Source organism: Primulina eburnea, chromosome 18 (assembly GCF_022965805.1).
Source record: "Primulina eburnea isolate SZY01 chromosome 18, ASM2296580v1, whole genome shotgun sequence".
In the NCBI taxonomy this organism is placed as follows: domain Eukaryota; kingdom Viridiplantae; phylum Streptophyta; class Magnoliopsida; order Lamiales; family Gesneriaceae; genus Primulina; species Primulina eburnea.
This window is the reverse complement of record NC_133118.1, coordinates 32,184,016-32,206,745: the sequence shown is the minus strand read 5'-3', so window position 1 is coordinate 32,206,745 and position 22,730 is coordinate 32,184,016. Positions and strand designations below refer to the sequence as shown.

At 35.9% G+C, this 22,730-nt stretch overlaps 2 protein-coding genes across 2 annotated transcripts; both read left to right on the top strand.

The window, feature by feature from the left end:
* Positions 1-10,275: 10,275 nt before the first annotated feature.
* Positions 10,276-14,080, top strand: LOC140820265 (cytochrome P450 734A1-like). The gene is made up of 5 exons (XM_073180605.1): positions 10,276-10,738; positions 11,136-11,359; positions 11,659-11,903; positions 12,180-12,576; positions 13,360-14,080. Exons 1-5 carry the CDS (start codon positions 10,456-10,458, stop codon positions 13,783-13,785), a joined length of 1,575 nt encoding a protein of 524 aa, XP_073036706.1. The 5' UTR covers positions 10,276-10,455; the 3' UTR covers positions 13,786-14,080.
* A 442-nt stretch (positions 14,081-14,522) lies between these two features.
* LOC140820079 (cytochrome c oxidase subunit 5b-1, mitochondrial-like) lies at positions 14,523-22,344 on the top strand. The gene is made up of 6 exons (XM_073180392.1): positions 14,523-14,791; positions 14,961-15,046; positions 15,162-15,212; positions 21,627-21,693; positions 21,803-21,882; positions 22,028-22,344. The coding sequence occupies exons 1-6, from the start codon at positions 14,641-14,643 to the stop codon at positions 22,094-22,096; spliced, it is 504 nt and encodes a 167-aa protein (XP_073036493.1). The 5' UTR covers positions 14,523-14,640; the 3' UTR covers positions 22,097-22,344.
* Positions 22,345-22,730: the final 386 nt, after the last annotated feature.

Here is a 22,730-nt window from a genome sequence, read left to right as displayed (position 1 = left end):
TCTCCATGCGCTCTAACCAATCCTCAGCATCATCAGGAGTCTCACCGCCGACTAAAGGCTTAGGCCCCATCTGAATGAAACGGTGCAAATCAAAACGCCTAGGACCATCCCGACGATGACGATGTTCACGATGACGCCTACGATCGTCCTGGTCACCCCAACGACCTACACTTCCCTGACTACTCTCATCACCAAAGTGGTCAGTCATCGCTACAAGATAGAATGGGGAAAATGGTAAAATGGTCAACGAAAATCCCAAAACAGAATCTATATCCCAAAATCGTAAGCATGCTCTGATACCATAAATGTAGTGACCCGTTCCAGAATCACCTACTAATCAAGAACTAAGCATGCAATTAACTTAATTAATAATAATCAGAGATAACAGCGGAAATATATGGCCAACGACAAATAGTTATACAACCCAATCGAAAACAGAACAACTCAAAAAATATTCGGTACAACCATATCGAATAGAATAGTACTGAAAACTAAACCAACCAGCTACTCACTGTCCTCCTCCTGCTCTTCCTGAGCCATCCAACCTGAGGCCTGCCCCGTGGGAATGGGGTGTCCAAGATAAACAAAACCGAGGACGTGAGCGATAAGAACGCCCAGTACAAAAGCATGAGTATACAAACCTATATGAAATGCACATGCTATGATATGATACCAGGGTAGGTCAAGAAACAGGAGTAACAAAGGATCTCAAAATGCTCAGTCTAGAGGCGCCAAGTGGATAGTGCCGCGCGGTACTCCTCTGGGTCACTGCATCCACTACAAGAACAGACGTGGACCAAAAATGTCCCGGATCACCGAAGCCCTCCCGACCCGTCGGCCACTGTGTACTCTCGGTGTCCATGCGTCCACAAGACAAGACAGGGCTGAGCGGCCCCACAAGATATAGCTTATCTCGAAAGAGATACAGCTCAACAGTAAAGGCTATCTCGAAGGAGATACGGCTCAACATGAAATGCAACATGCATCATACAGCGTGACATAATAGCATGCATCATATGACATATATCAATGCACCACATAATCATGCAACACATATAAGAATGTATACTCGACCAGGATATCTCGGATAGTACTTTCGTACCTCTATCACAGCAAGCCTAGCCTTACGCAACACCGCTAATCAGGTCTAGAACAAGCCTACGCATCAAAAGCATACCCAATGAACAATACTACCATGCTCGACTAGCAAAACCAGTACTCTCCAGTACTACCAAAGGTTTAGGGTTTACCTTCGTCCGTCGACAGCCCTTTGATGTCGATTGCCTCGTAACTCAGGCGTCGCTACGCTACCAATCCTGGCAGCTCTTGGCTATCGCTCGACCGACAACTAACCCTAGAAACCTTCCAAACTTCTCAAATATGAGACATAACTCAAGAATTTGCAATGCAAAATGAGGAAATCCGAGCACTATTTATAGGCTATGTTCGGATCCACCGAACCCACTTCGGAACGTCCGAACTCCTACGTGTCCATCGGCTCTTGACACCTCATGATCGGATCCACCGAACTTACACTTCGGATCATCCGAACTTGCATGTAAACCGACGTGTCGATCGACTCTTGACACCTCATGATCGGATCCACCGAACTTACTTCGGATCGTCCGAACTCTTCGGTGCTACCGAACCATCTTCGGTCCGTCCGATCATGACCACGGTCAAAATTACACATTAAACCTTCTTAATCACCATTAATCCGTTAATTACCCAATTTGGAATTCGGGCTACTACATGACATGCATCCGTAACATGTCCATTAGTGATTATATATATATATATATATCGAAGACATTTATATGAGCACCGATGAGATGATACTCACCTATTGAATATGATGAAATATAGAAAAATCATATATTCAACAGGTGAGTGTCATCTCATTGGTGCTTACATGAATGTGTATGGTAAGTGTGAAATATATTAAATTGTGATTTGTCATATCTAATCGTAGTTCAGGGTATATATATATATATATATATATATATATATATATATATATTGAATGTGGCTTGTTTGGTTGTGTGGAGTAGGAGGAAAACGAGGGAAGAGCTGGAAGCAACTGAGGAGTAAAATGAAGCAGCCTTTACATTGGATATGTGGAGTAGGGGAAAGCCAATATTTACATGATTGGATGTTGCAGCGACATGATAAGAATATAAAGGCCAAAAAACCCACTGTCACCTTTTAATTTTCCAAGATTTTGGATTCTTTGCTGTCGAAATCGGCAATATATATGTTGGATGCTTCCACTTCAAAATGAGAATGATAATTGATACAATATCTGATGTGAAAATTCGAAATTTAGCATCATCTGCGACGCAAGTTAAGCAGGAATTTCTATCGTATACATCCAAAACAAATTTGTCTTCTTCTTTTTTTCCCCCAAATGAAAGCCAAAATACGTACGCATCCACTGTTTTATTTGTTGTAAAGCCATTAATTACGTGAGACGTCAACATATTTAAAAACAAAAGCAAACCTACTTTTCTACGAATTAAGTCAATAGTTGACCTAAAATACACTTTAAAACTTAACCAACATGTTGGTAGTTAACCCTTCAAATTAGGGAAAGCTGGCAAAAAATATCCTTACAAAATAAACACCGGTTTATTTTATCCTACCCACGTGGGCATTTCCCCCATGATAGAATGGATGACCAAGATTTTCCCATGCATATATAGGACCCAGTTTTTTTTTTGGAAATTATATGTGTGACAAGATCTTACCCGTTGAAATGAAGTGAGGGTAGTGTCCACATAAGTAGGATCTCATATACACACACCTAGCTACCTTCATGTTCTACGTACATCACAAGAGGAATCATTCCTAGTGAACTCGCTCTACGTAACGATTTACAAATTAATTTCTTTTTCCATATCTTTTATATATAGTTGGACGACGTTACAATGTTGAGTCATGTGTAATAACCGAGTGACGAGTTTTATGCACACAACCGTAGGAACAGTTGTTGGGCTGACAAAGAGGAGAATGGAAGCATTCCGATGCTTTTATTTCTCATTAAGAAATCACATGCAATGGGATACACACACCATTTACAAAGGGTCCCTTGGCAGACAAAGTCTTTAGAAAGATGTACTAATTGTTGCATCAACTTAGTGTTCTGAATTCTGAGATTTGTGTACATGCAATTGTGCCGAGGGAGAGGGATAACTCGAGACCTCGCTTTGTATGGTCTGGGGCGTGTCTGATTTTAAAATGAGTTTATAATGACTTACAATGGAGTTCTATAGCAATTTAGGTTCATTTTCGTAAAAATAAGGACGAATACGAAGAGTTGCTATAGGGGCTTGTTGTGCAGTCACGCAGGCGCGGGCCAGGCTCGGGGCGTGACATCGTGGTTCGATCATTTCTTCTTGTTCGCATGAATTATATTAAAAATCTCTTGGTTATTATCGACTAGGTATCGAGTTAATAAATTATTTGTGTGTTTCTTTTGCATCTATGGTAATTTTGCTAGTGTTATTTTAGTTCTTTTTCTAGTGTTTTTTAGTTTATACTATGTATAATGCAAGTGTAATTTTAGTTATATTATAGTACAAATGCTAGTGTAATATTATTATAGTGCATTATCAATTATACTATAGTATATTTGTTAGTACTATAGTATATTTGTTAGTATTATTTTAGTTATAATGTATTATTATATTAATTTAATTTTTTAGTTATAGTATAGTAATTTTGTTGGTGTTATTTTAGTCAACGAGTAATCTTTTTTTAAATAAAAAATAATATGTGTAATTAAAGTAATTTGCATAGATTTATCGTTCCTAATTTCACATTTAAAATCATAAAAAATGTACGTGTAAAACTTTCGTCCACCCGACATCGAACGGGATCACGAGGAAACGATATTTTTCCTAGTAATCTCGAATCGCGTTTGAAGCTCAATTCTTTCAAGTAATATATAAGTTTTGAATAGAATTAAGAATATGTTTTTTTTTTCCTTTTTGTCAAATAATAATAATAATAATAATAATAATGGAGTTAAAAGAAGTAGAAGAAAAGACAAAAACTTGTGTGAAACGGTTTCACGGATCGTATTTTGTGAGATGGATATTTTATTGGGTCATTCAGGAAAAAATATTATTTTTTATGCTAAGAGTATTAATTTTTATTGTGAATATCGATAGGGTTGACCTATCTCATATATAAAAATTCGTGAGACCGTCTCACAATAGACCTACCGAGAAAAAAATTATTTGAGTAATTTATTAAGTACATTAACGTGAATATCATTTCCAAGATCCGAATCGTCCAATCCATGAATTTGTTGGTTCAATTTTATTTGTTTGTTTGAGTGCAAATGTCTTTTGTTGTCGTTGACAAATTACAAAAATAAAAAAAGTACGTACTATTACCGATTAAAATTTATGGCAAAATTAGTGGATCGAGTATGACAGGTGGATAGATAAGAAACAAAATTAAATAAGTTTTCTAGCTCCATATGTACTTTGTTTCCAAATAAACGTTCGTACTCGTGTTTCCTCCCCTAGAATTACTTGGTGTAAATGTCAATATATAAAAAAATATCCCGTGTCAAGTCGTCATTTGTAATTTGAGTTAATTATTTTCGTTCTATCATGTAAAATGATAGATGTGACAGGTGACAGTAAAAATACTAAGATTTATCATATATGTGACAAATTATCATATGTCATATTGTGATTGGTTCAACAAGGTTAATTTGTAGAACGAAGACGATTACGAAAAAGTTGATACATAGATTGATTGAGCACAATTTCGTAAATGCGAGACCTAAGATGTAAGAGTATAAAAGACAAATAGTTAGCTTAACAATAATAAAAGCAAGCGTATATACAAAATTTTGTGGGAACAAAAAATCATTAATTATAGTTTGCTACTTGACATTATTCGTAGATATAATTTCAGCATGTAATTGAGAAAACAGACAAAATATATTTATTATATTTTATAATTTTTCTCAAAAGAGGGAGAATTTAAACATTTATCTTCTTGGAAAGTGTTTAAACCATTTCCGAAGGCATGTTTTTGGCTCTTGCTAATCTTTTTATTTATACTCTAATGATATTTTATACGAAGCCAGTAAGTAATATATGCTTATCATAATTCTCCGTTAGCGATGTCTGCTCCAGTTATTGATGAAATTAGGATGGCATGCAATATATATCGAAGACCGAACGCTTGTAGCTTTATCAAAAGTTATAGTTAATGATAATTGTGTGCAAATCCAATATTTTAAAACAATAGACAACACAAATGTCACTGTTACTAACAAATACAATTATTGCACCATGACAATCTCACTATCAATAATTACACTAATTACTATCGATAAAAATCGAACTCGTGAACTCAACTCTGATATCAATTATAATATTTCATTTTACAAAATTTTATAGCTGACGGTAATGATATAACTCCAATATCTTAAACTGCATAACACAAGTATCACGGTTCGATTATTCTCATTACAAAAAGCAATCATTACAAACAACATACAATATATCATAAGGACCTTTTGAGGCAATGAAAAAAGACAAAAAAATTGCGTGCGACGATCTCACGAGTCATATTTTGTGAGAATGATATCTTATTTGGGTCATCCATAAAAAATATTGCTTTTTATGTTAATAGTATTACTTTTTATTGTGAATATCGGTAGGATTGACTCGTCTCATAGATAAAGATTCGTGAGACTGTCTCACAAGAGACCTACTCATGAAAGAAAACGTTCCTTCTTTTATATATATGACTAGCCAAATCTTGTAGTATTTACACCGCAATCAATGAATATTTCATATATTATGCCTAAGAGTATTTTCATAAGGTAAATTTTTATTTCTGATCAATATGTTAGATTTTTTTTAAAAAAAAATTAATTCTATATATTATCAAATTACAGTATTAGTCTGAGATTTTGATTTGTAAATGTTCATTATATATATTTAAAAAAATTCGATGACGACGATAGACGATGTAAATTGTCACGAAAATGAAGGAAATATTAAAAGTAGTAGGGATGAATTAAGGTTGAAATGGCCCCCATGATGTTTTGGTATTATTAAGACAAGATTAAGGGATGGGGTACCCTTGTTTTGAGACAAGCAAGGCACATCCCCCCGTTATCACAGCAAAAAGGAGCAATATAATAGACAGCCTTGTTCCCATGTGCATCAATTTAAGAGCAACCTTCCAAACCACAACTTGTCCAATGCTTCCTCTCCCCTTCTCTTCTCTTCTTTTAATATCATATATTATATAGAATGACATTATATTTAAATAATTTATCAGCAAATTTTTAATCTGGGAACCACCATTTCTTTATTAATTAATACCCGTCGGTTAGATGTAATATATATAAAATTATAATTTAATTTGGAAAAATTATACTTCAAATTTGAAGATATTTATTTTTTTATTTTTTGTTTGAATTGTTCCTATACATGTATGTTCTCGTTGGATCGACTCGGATCATAACTATCTAGTGATGTTAGAACAAAAAATTAAAAATTATAGCGTGTGGATACGACTTTATATTTTTTTTATTTTTTACGAAAATTATGTTATGCATGAAAATTTCGATACGAATAAATAATAAAATTGAATTTTGTGAAATCATAATTGTAATATCAATAATTTAACTTTTCGTTTATTTTTTTATTTTTTTAATTTCTGGTTTGGTAAAGCATTGATAATTATCCCCCACCAAATCACCAATGAAACTGATGATTAGTCTAATACATTTATCTATCATCCATTGACTTATATAATTACATTTTAAAATAAAAGTAAAAACCAAGTGTCAAACAAATCCCTTTTTGCTTATTATCTTTTTTCCCAATCTTTTCTCCTCATAAGTTATTGATAACCAAGGGACAAGATTCTAAATTTGGGGTTTCTTATGTATATATCAATAATTGAATTCCGAGTAGATCTCTTGTGTGACGGGCTCACGAATCTTTATCTGTGAGACGTGTCAATCTCAGGGGCGGAGCCAAGATCTTGGTTCAATGTAGTGTAGGCAACAATATATTATAATTAATAAAGCTGGAAAAAAAAAGAGCAATGATTAATCAACAACTAAAAAAATGTGTCATAAAGTTTGCGCACGAATTACGTACAGCCAGTAACAATGATAATTGATTGGAAAACGTCAGAAAAATGACGAATGACAGCGTGTACGATATCCGAAATCAAAACAAAATATTATATAAAATATAAAATATACGTTCGAAAATAAGCACGAATTGATTATCGATTGGAAAAAGCATAAAATTATAAAACAATTGAATGATCGACAAATATTGAACGAAAAACGAACCTAAAATTTGGTAACATTTTGGATTTTTTTAGAGATTATGAAAGATGAAGCAATAATTAAAATGAATTGGAATGATTGTTAATCAAAGTATGTAACGTTCGTGACTCGAGAAGAGAAAACACATACAAAAGGCTATAGAGTGTATACTTGGATACTAATAACATGTAAAAAATTGAGTCTAAAATTTGGGTCTGCAAATTATTAAAAAAAAATTGGATCAGTATAGACATCTAAGCATATAATAATAACATATACAAATTTAAAATTTATATATATATAATATATTTATATATAACATATAAATTTTTTTTGACCCAGTGTAGGCACCAGCCCACACTGGACCTATGCTGGCTCCGTCAGTGGTCAATCCTATCGATATGCACAATAAAAAGTAACACTCTTACCATAAAAAGTAATACTTTTTCATTAATGACCCAAATAAGATATATGTCTCACAAAATACGACCAGTGAGACCGTCTCACACAAGTTTTTGCCTTGAATTCCTCAACTCACCAAATCAAAAAAAAAAAAAAGAAGCTCCATGTCACTTAAAAGATGCAGAAATTTAATCGACGATATCATTGTAGCGTCCTTATCCTATGTCGGATAGAAATAGATACTTGAAAATAAACTTCTATAGAAACTCGAGTTAACTATTTTCGCAAAACGATTATATATACTAAGTAGTCATTACAGCAGTTCATCTTACTACTAACGTTATACTTAAAGTTAATAATTTTCGTAAGACGATTATGTATATATAATATAAAAAATTCAACGAAGATCTGCGCGTCTTTGTTCCGGTAGGTGTGCAGCTTCTAGTCATTGAATTTAATAAGCGGGGGCAGACTAATTTAGGCATAAAATCATAACTTGTGAAGGGCATTAGTGAAAATGATGGGCAGATATATCAATCCATCGAAAGGAAATACAGACAAAATTATCTCGAGCCCCTTTGGTTTTACAAATAGAGAATATATTTTAATTTTATGTCTCTTATATAATTAATTTCCAATTAAAATCCCTAATAAAGTAGCTAGCTAGGGTCAAATATGCATGTGCCTAAGCTATTATTTCTCACAATCATACACCCATTATAACAAGATATATCTAAAAATATTATATGATCTTTTTATGCACTTGTTTTTTGAAAAGATTATATAACCAATAATTATACTATATATTATATTATATACTATATATTATATTATATAAAATAAAAGAATGAGTCATCATGGTGCTTGTTTTTAGCATTAAAAATATTGCACATCATGATCATGACGTATATAGATAGTTATATTTCCTTTTTTTAAAAAAAAATATTACGGGGGTTGAATTCTGTATTATATTTATTCTCCAAAATTTGATATAGAGTAATATATTTCCCTTTTATAATGTGGAGAAGTCAGTATTTTAGGAGAGTTTTGGGTTTTAATTCATTAATTTATAAAATTTTGGTTTTGGGGCACTAAATTTCAATTTCCTGCATTTGTTGGCACCACAGTAACATTTTCTGATGTTATGTTAACGTTCGGACAAAACTAGAATTTTAAAAAAAAAATCAAAGTTACTTTACCAAAATCGGAAATATAAAAGATTAGTGAACCAGACTATTTTTTTTTTTTGCTTGAAGATATATAAAAGGATATTGTCTTAGGGATGTGAATCCATATAAAAACTAACTTGATATTAAGATTTAACATATTTCAAAACAGATAACTGAGTATAGTAGAGTATATAAAATATTGCAAATATTTGTGTGAAACGGTCTCACGTGTGGAATATTATTACTTTTTATTGTGAATATCGGTAGGATTGATCCGTCTCACAGATAAATATTTGTGAGACCGTCTCATAAGAGACCTACTCGTAAAATATATATTGTTGAAATTTTTAAAAAATTATTTGACAAAAATTAATTGCTCGTTTTTAGATGTTCGACCACTTATTCTACCCTTTGGCGTTGATCCCAAATTGATAGCAACACTTCAGCAGACAACTTCACTATCAGTCACATAATATTTCATGATGACATTTATTTTTTCCTTAATTATAAATTATATTCCGAATGATCATTTATTTATGCCTCTATAACATAGATTAATGTCTAAGTTCTCTAATATTTTAAAAATTGTTACATTAACTTTTAATTTTGGATCAATTTCTGATATGACATTTGATAAGTCATCGATATTTGATGTCACATTATCAATTCTCAACGTCATGTTAAAATTCTAAGATATCACATCATCAATTTTCTAATGCAACGTCAACGATTTAACCAAAACAACCAAAAATTAAAAGTTACTCTACCAAAACTATACTTTGAAATTTTGGTAGACCAAAACACAAAATTGAATATGTCACTGGACTAAAACAAACTTTCTTCTCTTTCAAAATTTACATATATATATATTTTTTGCGAAATATAAACATCGAGGCTCGACTACACGACCCTCAAATCAAGCATCGCTTTCGAGTCCGTAGGCGAAAAGAAATCCAAAAACTACGAAATCCAGCCTATATCTTGCGACGAATTGAAAACGATCGATCTGGCTCGAAAAATCGGAGAACTGAAGTTTGAACGTCGGCATAAGTTGGACTCAGTTAGAAAGCCGGGATCTACATCGATTTAAAATCTAAATTTTCAGGTTGGCCAAAGTACTGTTTGTAGACAACATAACATGATCGATAGCACTGGCCACAGCCCACATCAATGCATGTCTCATTTATTATGTGCCTACGTACAATATATATATACATATATATATATACATATATATATATATATATCGAGAAAAATAAATAATAATTAAGAAAAATCGATGGGGGGCAATTCTGTAAACACACACAAAATGACACCTCATTTGCTCAAATAGTTGACCTTTAAGTATTTTTCAAAATTTTCAAATAAAAAGAAGAATATTAATGCTTCTTCCCTCAGCCTTAGTTTAAGCCCATCTTCATCCCATTGTCCCATACAAAAACAAGAAACCTCCACTTTTCCCATCTCTGTATAAAACCAAACACAATCCAGCCAACCGGCCAAAACAATATTCTTCATTCTCCGTCACCCTCGAGAAATCCCGAATCAAGAAAATTTTAAATCATGGGAGATTATTACAATCTTAATTTCTTCGGGTCACTTCTGATCTCATGTATTTTGCTGGTTTTTGTGCTGAAGATCGTGGTTCATGTATGGTGGACACCAAGAAAAATCGGGAGTCATTTCATGAAGCAAGGGATTAAGGGTCCAAAATATCAACTTTTGCTGGGAAACATGAAGGAGATTTCTAGCTTGAATTTGATTGCTTCAACTCAATCTATGCCTTTCTCCCACAATATACTGCCGAGAGTTCTCTCTTTCTATCACCATTGGAAGAAAATATATGGTACTTAATCTTGTTTCCTCTCCTTCTTTTGCATCATTTCATGCCTCAAAAAATCTTGTCTTTCTGTTTTACTTTTTACTTTGTTGGAAATTTGTTTTAACATTTTGTTTTCCCTTCCATACATTGCACACATTAATTACTTATTCAAGAAAGTTGGTGTGAGGATCATTGTGTGTTTCTGAGTGTGTTTCTGTAGGGTCTACACTATCCATTTTCTTTAGACAAAATGATGAATCCATCACTTCTTTTTTGTGCTACCACTTTTGGTAAACACCGATATACTTAATCTTTGATGATATATATTATATACACACACACATATGTTTATATATATATATATGATTTACTTAAGATAAACCCTAATTAATAATAAAAGTTTTTATTTACATGGCTGCAGGCTCGATGTTTCTTGTATGGTTTGGACCAACACCTCGTGTGACACTTTCTGATCCAGCCCTTATCAGAGAAATCTTCGTCCTGAAATCGGAGTTGTTCGAGAAAAACGAGTCGCCAGCGTTAGTGAGGAAGATCGAAGGCGACGGCTTGTTGAGTCTCAAAGGAGAGAAATGGGCTCACCACAGAAAGATCATCCAACCAACTTTCCACACAGAAAATCTCAAGGTAATTATTAAAAATAATCACCAAGATTCACTTAATTACGATTTACTTTAGCTTTTAGTAATCGTGATTGAACAAGGAATAACAAACCAACAAACAAATAGAAAAGAAAAAGTAGTACTGATCTAGTATTTAGCTTAAATACTAGAACCTTGAGATTATTTTATTATATATATCATCAAGAAAACAAGTACATACATCTTTCCAATTAGCTTGATCCATTTAAATCGATCAAAAACCGATTAAAAAAATACGTAAAAAAATTTTAATATTTATTTAAACATGACGTCGAATATTAACAGATGATGGTGCCCTTGATGGGAAAAAGCATAGAAGATGCGTTGGTGAGTTGGCCGGAAAAAATGTCGGATTCCGGCAAGGTTGAAGTGGATGTTTCTGATTGGTTCCAGAAGATAGTGAGAGATGTAATAACAAGAGTGACGTTTGGAAGCAGCTATTCTGATGGGAGAGCCATTTTTGAATTGCTAGCACAGCAAATGGTCCATGCCACCGAAGCCTATCAGAAATTTTTCATCCCTGGATATAGGTAACTTCATTAATACTAACTGCGTCTTTTCCAATTATTCCCAAATAACAATTATTATTATTAAAATAATATTTTAAACTTAATTTGAGACGATGTTTCGAATTATAATTAAAAAAAAATAATCAAATCAGGCGTGAGAAATCATCTTTATTCCATCCCCTCAAAACTGGTGCACGTTCAATCGAGCGAAGCGACACATGATACTAGTTGATACCCCCACCCCATTTTTGTGTAGTTAAATCCCTGATGAAAAGTCGTTTGTTTGTCGATTTCCAGGTTCTTCCCCACCAAAAAGAACAGAATATCTTGGGGATTGGAAAAGGAAATCCGTAGATCGCTGCTGAAAGTTATCGACGGCAGGCGAAGGTCCGCGGGGGATTCGAGCGGACATGCTTCGGCGTTGTCGGACGAATGTCCCAACGACTTGCTGGAGGTGATGATGCGGGCAGCAGGAGATGAGTCGCCGCCGCTGGCGGTGACGCCGAACGACATGGTCGAGGAGTGCAAGACGATGTTCTTCGCCGGGCTTCATACGACGTCAAATCTGCTGACGTGGACGGCCGTGCTGCTGGCGATGCATCCCCAGTGGCAGGAACAGGCACGTGAGGAGGTGCTGAGGGTGTGTGGATCACGTGAAGTCCCTACTAAAGATGATCTCGCCAAGCTCAAAACGGTACTTCTTTTTTATATTCTCTCTTTTTTTTTAAAGAAAAAAAAGAGATTAACATAACAAAAACTAATAGCACAGACATCTAAAAATTTCAATGATCTTTACAAATTTAATGCTATCATAATCAAAACTTGTAGCTTCTAATAATGACAGCAATTCAAAGAAACGTAAATGAAAGTTAAAATCTTTTGCTTTCTATAGAATAAAATAAAAGTCCTCTACCGTCCTACGCAGGCCATGATTATATGTCGGGAAATTTGGGTTCAGTCCCCAGCCGTCATTTTTTTTTGTGTTCAGTTCCTAGGTACTTTTTTAGTACCACATTTTCACATGAAGTGTACCACATTTCCACATGAAGTGTACCACATTTTATATGACATAGTACCACAATTTTGTGGGTAGGGAGTGAAGCCAAAGAAATTTTTTGGTTGGGAATTTTTCAATAACTTCCCCATTATATGTTCGCATATTTACATAATATATTTCTTTCCGAAAAAGGACAATTCTTCCTCGGAAGTTGTGCAAAATAAAAAGCAAAACTTAAGCATGTGTTTGATGCGCGAAAAGGGATCTAATCTTTTATTAATGATGGTGATATAATAATCTGATAATTATTTTAAAAAAAATTCTACTTTAATTCTTGTTGTTTGAACTGAGTTAAATGGTTCTTGATCTGAAGAGGATCAGATTATGAAATTAATGCACATTTTACTCGCCACTTGGTTTTAAATACTTGTTTCCATGTAAAAGAAATGATTAATTTAATGTTTTGGAACTAATTTGCAGCTGGCAATGATCCTAAACGAATCACTGCGGCTATACCCGCCAGCGGTAGCGGTAATCAGGCGAGCCAAGGCCGATACACAGCTAGGGACGCTCCAAATACCGCGTGGGACGGAGCTCCTTATCCCTATACTAGCCATACACCACGACCCGACTTTATGGTGTCACGACGTGCACGAGTTCAACCCAGCGAGATTCGCCAAAGGCGTGGCGCACGCGGCCAAGCACCCGATGGCGTTCATGCCATTCGGCTTGGGCACCCGCCGCTGCATAGGTCAAAACCTAGCCATATTACAAGCCAAACTAGCCATCGCCATAATCCTCCAACGCTTCTCTTTCGAGCTCTCGCCCGGCTATCAACATTCCCCTTCGGTTCTGATGCTCCTACACCCTCAACATGGTGCACCCATCGTGTTCCGAAAATTATAGGGAGGTTGGAAATCAATGCTAGCTGCTACTTAAAATATGAGTTTCACACGCGTCTCATTTAGGAAAAATGTTAGGATTCTAACTAATTAACTTTAGATGGATGAATCTTGATTAGGTTCTTCGTAGTCTAACTCGTAACGTGTTAGTCTTTTTTTGGTTAAAAAATGGCTCTCCCTTTCAACTGTTATTTGTTTCCCCATTTCTATCTTTTGTGTTTCGATTTGTAAATACTTTGTTTCATGCTTTTATTTATACAATGTTTTATATATTTGGAATTTGCATTAGAATTTCTTTACCCTCATATCATTTTCTTTATAATCCATTTTTTTATGTACAAAAAGGATTGAGATTGGAATCCAATATTATATAGGTTTTGAGGCTCATCTTTGTCACTGGACCCAAAGATCTTTGGGTTTTGTTTTGTAGTTTATTTGGACAAAGTAAACGGGCCAACAATTATAATTTGAAATAAGATGGGCCTATCATGTATGTTTTAAGTGAGACCAAATTGGACTCCCCGAAAGTACATAAAAGTTATGAACCCTGTGTAACTGAAAATCCGATCTTATCGTTAAATCTAAGAGTCACCAATTTTTATCTATGAGATATGTCAATCTTATTGATATTCATAATAAAAAAAAATATTTTATTTGACGGATTTATAGCCAATCTTGTTTTTTTTTTTTAAAAAGAAAAAATCTGACACGTGAAAAACATATGGCACGTGCGAGAGTAATGGATGCAGTTCCACCCGACCTGAAGGATTTCCTCTACAGCTCCTTAATTCTAATTTGCGCTGCGAAGTGGCGAGCTGAGATCACATCCGAAAACCCTATTGATCATCGCTGAAGAAATATGTGGAGAAGACTGTCGCTGCAGCTACGAACTCTCGGCCCAATCCTATCCGCTCCCAAATCAGCCCGATTCGCCGTTGGAACTTCCGCAGGCCCGGAGAATCCCCGCCGTTTATTCCCCGTCTTCTCACGCCATTTCAGCACCGATTCTGGTGTGTCTCTAACATTTTGCTTCCTTGTTTGACTTTCAAGATTTTGAAAAGTAAAATCCCTTCCTTTCTGGGATTATCATGATGTATTGATATGTCAATTGATTTTGGTTATTTTTTGGGAATTGTTCGTTTCTAATTTTATTTTTCTGTGAACGAATGTGTTTAAAAGGAGATGTGAGTGCAACGAAAAGTGTGGAGGATGTAATGCCAATTGCCACTGGTCATGAGCGCGAGGAGCTCCAAGCGTCTCTTAAAGTGAGTGTTCTTTTCCAGCATTGACTTGTTGTCTTGGTGCTTCTTGACTGTTAAAATCAAACATTTTGTTGGTTTTGATGAATGTAACCTATTTGTGTCGAATTGATTGTATCAGGGACAGGATGTTCTAGAAATAAATTACCCGTCTGGTCCATTCGGAACAAAGGTCAGTTTGAATACTCTTAGCTTGAAATATGTATTTGCTAGAAAGGTTCTGAGATCGACTCAATTGCTGGTTTCAAATGATAAGCCTGGGTTTTACCATTTTTGATGTCTGTGAAAATGCTTTTGGCTAGGTTACTCTCAAGATTCATGTATAGAAGCCGCGCAGAGTTTGATTTATAACCTCTACCATTTTACCCTGTTAGAATTTGAGTCTTGTTCTTGCTTGTTGACGAGCTGGTGTTGGCAAATGGTGAGCCACTATTAGTACAAGGGTGGGGTCAACTAGGGATGTAAACGATGCCATCTAGCTAATGTGGATGATGCCACTTGGGGAGGATGGTGTGCGGTGTGCCGACCGCACTTGATTTAAAGGAGAAGTGAGACCAAGGCAGGATGCTTGTGTGGATGAGGAACGATCAAGCTTGCCAAGATGAAATTTGTATAGTCCTTCATGTAGGGTGCTTTTGAGAAGCTGAACCTTGATTGCTAGATCTTTCACAACACAGAATTGTGGGTGAAATTCAAAGAAGACATTGTTGTCTTGAGCAAATTTGCTTACACTAACAAGGTTCTTGGTAAGATGAGGAACGCAAAGCAAATTATTTAGATAATATGTGCGAGAGTTGCTATGTGAGCAAAAGTGAAATGTGATGCTCCTATACGTGAAATAGGGAAACCAGATCCATTACCCATGTAAAATTTACCTTCACCTGTGTGCTCAGATCCAATGGTGAGATTATCAAGATCATTTGTAACACGATGAGATGCTCCAGAGTCAGGGAATCACCAATCTTCATTGAGCATCTCTAATTGTTTCACTAGCTAGTGCAGCAGAAGGAGGGCATGATGTCCTCGATTTGGATTGGCAGTAGGTTGGAAGGGAGGACCCGAGTTCCTGTGTCGTGGAACAAAGTCTTTATCAAACCGATGGTAGCATTTTTCAGCAACATGTCCAGAGTACCCACACATTTTACATGTTGGGCGATTGTTGTTGTTCCAGCTCTTTCTTCCACCTCTAAAGAAATGGCTATGACCACGTCCACGAGGAGTGAAACTTTGAGTCGGAGTATCACGGCCTTTTGATTGAGAAAATGTAGTAGCATTGATGTTAGGAGTGCTTCCATCAGTATTGGCTGTGTAAGATTCAATTCGTGCCTCATGTGCCATTAGTAATGCACTGACGTCTGCAGGTGAAAGAGCCTCGACTCTGGAGGTAATATGAACCACAACAGCCTCATATTTCACTCCAACTCCTCCCAAAATGTACAACACATGATCATCATCAGTAATTGAATGGCCTACACACAACTAGTAAATCAACATAGCCTTTCATTTTGCTACAGAAGTCTTTCGTGCTAAGACTTCCCTTCTTCAGTGTTTGTAATTGCAACTTGTACTGCATTACACGAGCCTTAGATCTGGTGGCAAAGAGGTGCATGATTCGTGACCAGAGTTGAGATGTGGTTGTACAACCGATCATCTGGGCTTGAATACTTTCAGCCATTGAACCAAGTAAAAAGGAGAATAGAAGATAATCTTGACGACACCTTCTTACCCTTACCCTTCTTTATAGTCTTCAAGAGTTCGGCGTCTATGGTTTCTTCATTTATCAGCCTTTTTATTTTGCGCTCACAAGATGTAGAGCGGATTCATTGTTTCAGCCATATCCTCTATAATAAAAAAATTACGTGGAGTGGGCGTTTCTAACGTAAGCAAATATTCTAGACCCAGACCATTAATTCCCGAAGAAATTTGAAGTTGCCAAAGAAGAGAATTATCATCACCAAGTTTTACGTGGGTGATTTGATTTGCTGGGTTAACGAGCACAAGATTGGAGGTGGTGCCGAAATTATTTTGGAAGATGTTGCTGGAATTATTTAGTGAGGTAGCTTCCGCCATTTTTGGGAGCTCTGATACCAAGTGAGGAAAGTGAAAGGAAACTTTTGCAAAGGAAAAGATGAATTGCTTTCCATGTATATTAAAATAATATATCATACTCTATTTATACACAGTTGTTAAGGGCAAATAAAGAAATTCATAACAAGAGTTTTTTATGTCGTTACACTAAAAATTTATCCATAGATTCCTCTAGAATATTACACATGTGTGAGTTCTCATGAGCTGCTGATGTGGACCACAGTTGCTGAGTACCGCAGCTTAGCCAATGCAACAGCCGACCTCCTTTGGCTTTAATCAATTCTGTCAGAACTTCACATTGGTTCGACTAACATTCCAGTTATCTGGTGTGATAATCCCTGTCCTAAAGCTCTCGGTGCAAATCTGGTATTGCATTCAAGAACTAAACATTTTGAACTTGACTTATTCTTTCTTCGAGAAAAGGTTATTTCCAATCAAATGGCAGTTCAATATGTACCCTATTGTGATCAAATCGCTTATGTACTTACAAAACCTCTCTCAGCCGTCTCATTTATTCGCTTCGGATCAAGCTCAGTGTTTTACTCAATCCCACGCTGACCTTGCGGGGGGAAGTTAAGTAATAAAGATCCACATAGGAATGGTGGTCCACATCAGCAGCTCATGGGAACTCACATAGTATTCTAGAGGAATCTATGGATAGATTTTTAGTGTAACAACATAACAAACTCTTGTTATGCATTTCTTTATTTGCCCTTAACAACTGTGTATAAATAAAACATGATATATTATTTTAATGTACAAAGAAGTTAAGTAATAATGATCCACATAGGAATTTGAGTCTTGTTCTTGCTTGTTGATGAGCTGGTGTTGGCAAATGGTGAGCCACTATTAGTACAAGGGGTGGGGTCAACTAGGGGGGTAAACGATGCCATCTAGCTAATGTGGATGATGCCACTTGGGGAGGATGGTGTGCCGACTGCACTTGATTTAAAGGAGAAGTGAGACCAAGGCAGGATGCTTGTGTGGATGAGGAACGATCAAGCTTGCCAAGATGAAATCTGTATAGTCCTTCAGGTAGGGTGCCTTTGAGAAGCTGAACCTTGATTGCTAGATCTTTCACAACACAGAATTGTGGGTGAAATTCAAAGAAGACATTGTTGTCTTGAGCAAATTTGCTTACACTAACAAGGTTCTCGGTAAGATGAGGAACGCAAAGCAAATTATTTAGATAATATGTGCGAGAGTTGCTATGTGAGCAAAAGTGAAAACCTGATGCTCCTATTACCTATACGTGAAATAGGTAAACCAGATCCATTACCCATGTAAAATTTACCTTCACCTGTGTGCTCAGATCCAATGGTGAGATTATCAAGATCATTTGTAACATGATGAGATGCTCCAGAGTCAGGAAACCACCAATCTTCATGGAGCATATATGATTGTTTCATAGCTAGTGCAGCAGAAGGAGCATATGATGTCCTCGATTTGGATTGGCAGTAGGTTGAAAGGGAGGACCTGAGTTCCTGTGTTGTGGAACAAAGTTTTTATCGAACCGATGATAGAATTTTTCAGCAACATGTCCAGAGTACCCATATATTTGACATGTTGGGTGATTGTTGTTGTTCCAGCTCTTTCTTCCACCTCTAAAGAAACGGCCACGTCCACGTCCACGTCCACGTCCACTAGGAGTGAAACTTTGAGTCGGAGTATCACGGCCTTTTGATTGAGAAAATGTAGTAGCATTGATGTTAGGAGTGCTTCCATCAGTATTGGCTGTGTAAGATTCAATTCATGCATCATGTGCCATTAGTAATGCACTGATGTCTGTAGGTGAAAGAACCTTGACTCTGGAGGTAATATGAACCACAACAGCCTCATATTTCACTCCAACTCCTCCCAAAATGTACAACACATGATCATCATCAGAGATTGAATGACCCACACACAACTAGTAAATCAACGTAGCCTTTCATTTTGCTACGGAAGTCTTTCATGCTAAGACTTCCCTTCTTTAGTGTTTGTAATTGCAACTTGTACTGCATCACACGAGCCTTAGATATGGTGGCAAAGAGGTGCATGATTCGCGACCAGAGTTGAGATGTGGTTGTACAACCGATCATCTGGGCTTGAATACTTTCAGCCATTGAACCAAGTAAAAAGGATAATAGAATATAGTCTTGACGACACCACAAGATGTAGAGCGGATTCATTGTTTCAGCCATATCCTCTGTAATCAAAAATTTATGTGGAGTGGGCGTTTTTTCCGTAAGCAAATATTCCAGACCCAAACCATTAATTCCCGAAGGAATTTGAAGTTGCCAAAAAAGAGAATTATCATCACCAAGTTTTACGTGGGTGATCTGATTTGCTGGTTTAACGAGCTCAAGATTGGAGGTGGTGCCAAAATTATTTTGGGAGATGTTGCTGGAATTATTTAGTGAGGTAGCTTCCGCCATTTTTGGGAGCTCTGATACCAAGTGAGGAAAGTGAAAGGAAACTTTTGTAAAAGAAAAGATGAATTGCTTTCCTTGTATATTAAAATATATATCCTACTCTATATATACACAATTGTTAAGGGCAAATAAAGAAATGCATAACAAGAGTTTGTTATGATGTTACACTAAAAATTTATCCATAGATTCTTCTAGAATACTGCACATGTGTGAGTTCCCATGAGCTGATGATGTGGACCACCATTGCTGAGTACCGCAGCTTAGCCAATGCAACAGCCGAACTCCTTTGGCTTAAATCAATTCTGTTAGAACTTCACATTGGTTCGACTAACATTCCAATTATCTGGTGTGATAATCTTAGTACTATGCATAGTTGTCAAAAGCGCGAGGCGCAAAAAAGCGCCCAAATGTCTTGGGGCTTCAAGCGCAAAGCGAAGCGCACGCTTTACGGAAAAAAGCGCAATAAACAAAATATTATCAAAAAAATCAAAATAAAATAAAAAGTCTTTGAAAATGTTTAAATACTGAAATATAAAAACAAACCACCTATTATATTATTAAAAATAAATAACACAATTTTGTAATTTTAAACTAAAATTCCTAAAATTAGGGTTTAGACCTTTAGTGGTTTACCAACTGTAGCAAATGAGAAGGGGCGCGGCGGCGGAGGCGGAGGCAAGGTAGAGGCAGAGAAGACTCACGCACAAATGCAACAGGGGACTTCAGCAGAGGCAGACAACGTAAGGAAGGATAGGGATTTTCATATAAATGGGCTGGGCTTACCTTTGGAGCTGAACTTGGGCTAAATTTTGACTTGGAAAAAATTTAAAAAACATAGTTGGGCTGAAGCGCAATAGCATCGCTTAAAATTTCTCAGGCCAAGCGCACTGAAGCGTGCGCTTGGTCCACCTGCTGCGCTTCTGGACAATCCGAAGCGCAGACAGGTCGCCTCGCCTCGCTTCGCGCTTAAGCGAGCGAGGCGAGCGCTTTTCACAACTATGGTACTATGGCTCTGGTATTGCATTCAAGAACTAAACATTTTGAACTTGACTTATTGTTTCTTCGAGAAAAGGTTATTTCCAATCAAATGGCAGTTCAATATGTACTCTCTTGTGATCAAATCGCTGATGTACTTACAAAACCTCTCTCATTCATCTCATTTATTCGCTTTTGGACCAAGCTCAGCGTTTTACTCAATCCCACACTGACCTTGCGGGGGGAAGTTAAGTAATATTGATCCACGTAGCAATGGTGGTCCACATCAGCAGCTCATGAGAACTCACATAGTATTCTAGAAGAATCTATGGATAGATTTTAGTGTAACAGCATAACAAGCTCTTTTGTTATGCATTTTTTTATTTGCCCTTAACAACTGTGTATAAATAGAGTATGATATTATTTTAATGTGCAAAGAAAGCAAGTCATCTTTCCCTCACTTTCCTCATTTCCTCACTGATATAAGTTTAACATATTATGAGTATTTAACATACACGACATATCCATAATAAAAAAAAAAAAGAAAAGAAAAGAAAATCAAATGGATAGGTTTTAAAAGTTTCGATTTGAATTAAGTAAATGGGATCTTGAAATTCCAACCAAGCCTAACCTGCTTAATAGGAAGAGTATGAAATTATAATTATTTACTTAAAAGTATTTAGCCAGTTATTAAGTCCTGCTTAATAGGGAGAGTATGAAATTATAATTATATACTGGAAAGTATTTAGCCAGTTATTAAGTCCTGGAAACCTCATCCTGTAAACCCAAAAAAAAGAGAAAAGATTTCAATGAAATAATTATAAAACACTTACTATTATTTCTTTATAATGGGATTAGTTGGAATTGGAACGACCATTATTCTGTATTTGAACCTGTTAAAATTTTGCCTCACTACACCCTCCTGAATCTGTGATATAACTGTGTCAACTCTGTCAATTAATGGTTTAAAAACTTCAATGAACATTCACCCCATCAGTGCTGTTATAATTAAATTTATGTTCCATGTACTTAATTTTTCTATGTTGTATTTTAAAATTTCTGTCTTTCTTCACAATTCATCATCATCCATCATCTATCAACTCTTGCAGGAAGAACCTGCTGTGATTAAGTCTTATTATGACAAAAGAATTGTGGGATGCCCTGGAGTAGAAGGGGGTTAGTTTTAACCTACTTTCTTGTATTCCTACAATGATCATTAGTTTTAGTCATTTGACTCCAATCAATGATTTTGACTGACCACATCTTCTCTGTGAAAACACAACAGAAGATGAGCACGATGTTGTTTGGTTCTGGCTAGAGAAGGGCAAACCACATGAATGCCCAGTGTGCTCGCAGTACTTTGTGGTATGTATGAGGGTCCTTTAATTATCTAGCATAGATTGAACCTTTCTGTACATGCTCCCTTCACTAAGTTAATGTCCAAAAAGATATGCCTAGTTCCCGTTGGTTATTTCATTCAAAAATGTTCATGGCCTCGTTCTGTTGGCAGTTGGAAGTGGTTGGCCCAGGTGGACCACCCGATGGACATGGGGACGAGGAAGATGATCATCACCACTGAACGTGGTTGCCAATTTTGCTGCCAGAATAAGATCTGGTAACCGTATGAGCAAGCAATTATGTAATATTCTTCAGGATTCAAAAGCATATAACTTGTTTCTGAGTGTTTTTTTGACAGTTCCCTTAGGCAACAAGTTCACTTGTTTCTCTATTTCTTGATGGTTATGGTGATTTGAAACACTATCCATAGGAAATATGGAGTTTCGCCCTCTCTCATTCATGATGATATAATAATAATGTGGAACACAACATTTGTTCATTTTATTGCCAATTTTTTGTTGTGTAATCTCTTGTTTCGACAAGAAACTTGGAGACGGTTTTGGAATCAACAAGTGCCCAACAAATATAAATGCATATATATTTTTTATTTTTAAAATTCAATGGTGGAGTTCCATTTTTTCCATTAAACTTTGTAGAATTAATTAACATAACCAAAAATAAAAAATAAAAATAAAAATCGATCCTTGAATAAACTATAAAAGTAGAATTGATTCCATAGGTTCTCTAATGTCTCCATCTTACCAATAATGGGAAAAGAACGATATGTGCTTTATGTCCTCTGGAATATTGTATGGAGGGACAACTGCATGGAGAAAAATACTTCCACTATATGCGATACTCTGTGGATGGGCTCA

Excerpts from the sequence above, each read along its gene's own strand:
- LOC140820079 (XM_073180392.1), top strand. The coding sequence starts at position 14,641 with ATGTGGAGAAGACTGTCGCTGCAGCTACGAACTCTCGGCCCAATCCTA. Across the intron at positions 21,694-21,802 it reads ATGCCCTGGAGTAGAAGGGG|AAGATGAGCACGATGTTGTT; the intron begins GTTAGTTTTAAC and ends AAAACACAACAG. Across the intron at positions 21,883-22,027 it reads TGTGCTCGCAGTACTTTGTG|TTGGAAGTGGTTGGCCCAGG; the intron begins GTATGTATGAGG and ends TTCTGTTGGCAG.
- LOC140820265 (XM_073180605.1), top strand. The coding sequence starts at position 10,456 with ATGGGAGATTATTACAATCTTAATTTCTTCGGGTCACTTCTGATCTCA. Across the intron at positions 10,739-11,135 it reads CCATTGGAAGAAAATATATG|GCTCGATGTTTCTTGTATGG; the intron begins GTACTTAATCTT and ends ACATGGCTGCAG. Across the intron at positions 12,577-13,359 it reads ATCTCGCCAAGCTCAAAACG|CTGGCAATGATCCTAAACGA; the intron begins GTACTTCTTTTT and ends ACTAATTTGCAG.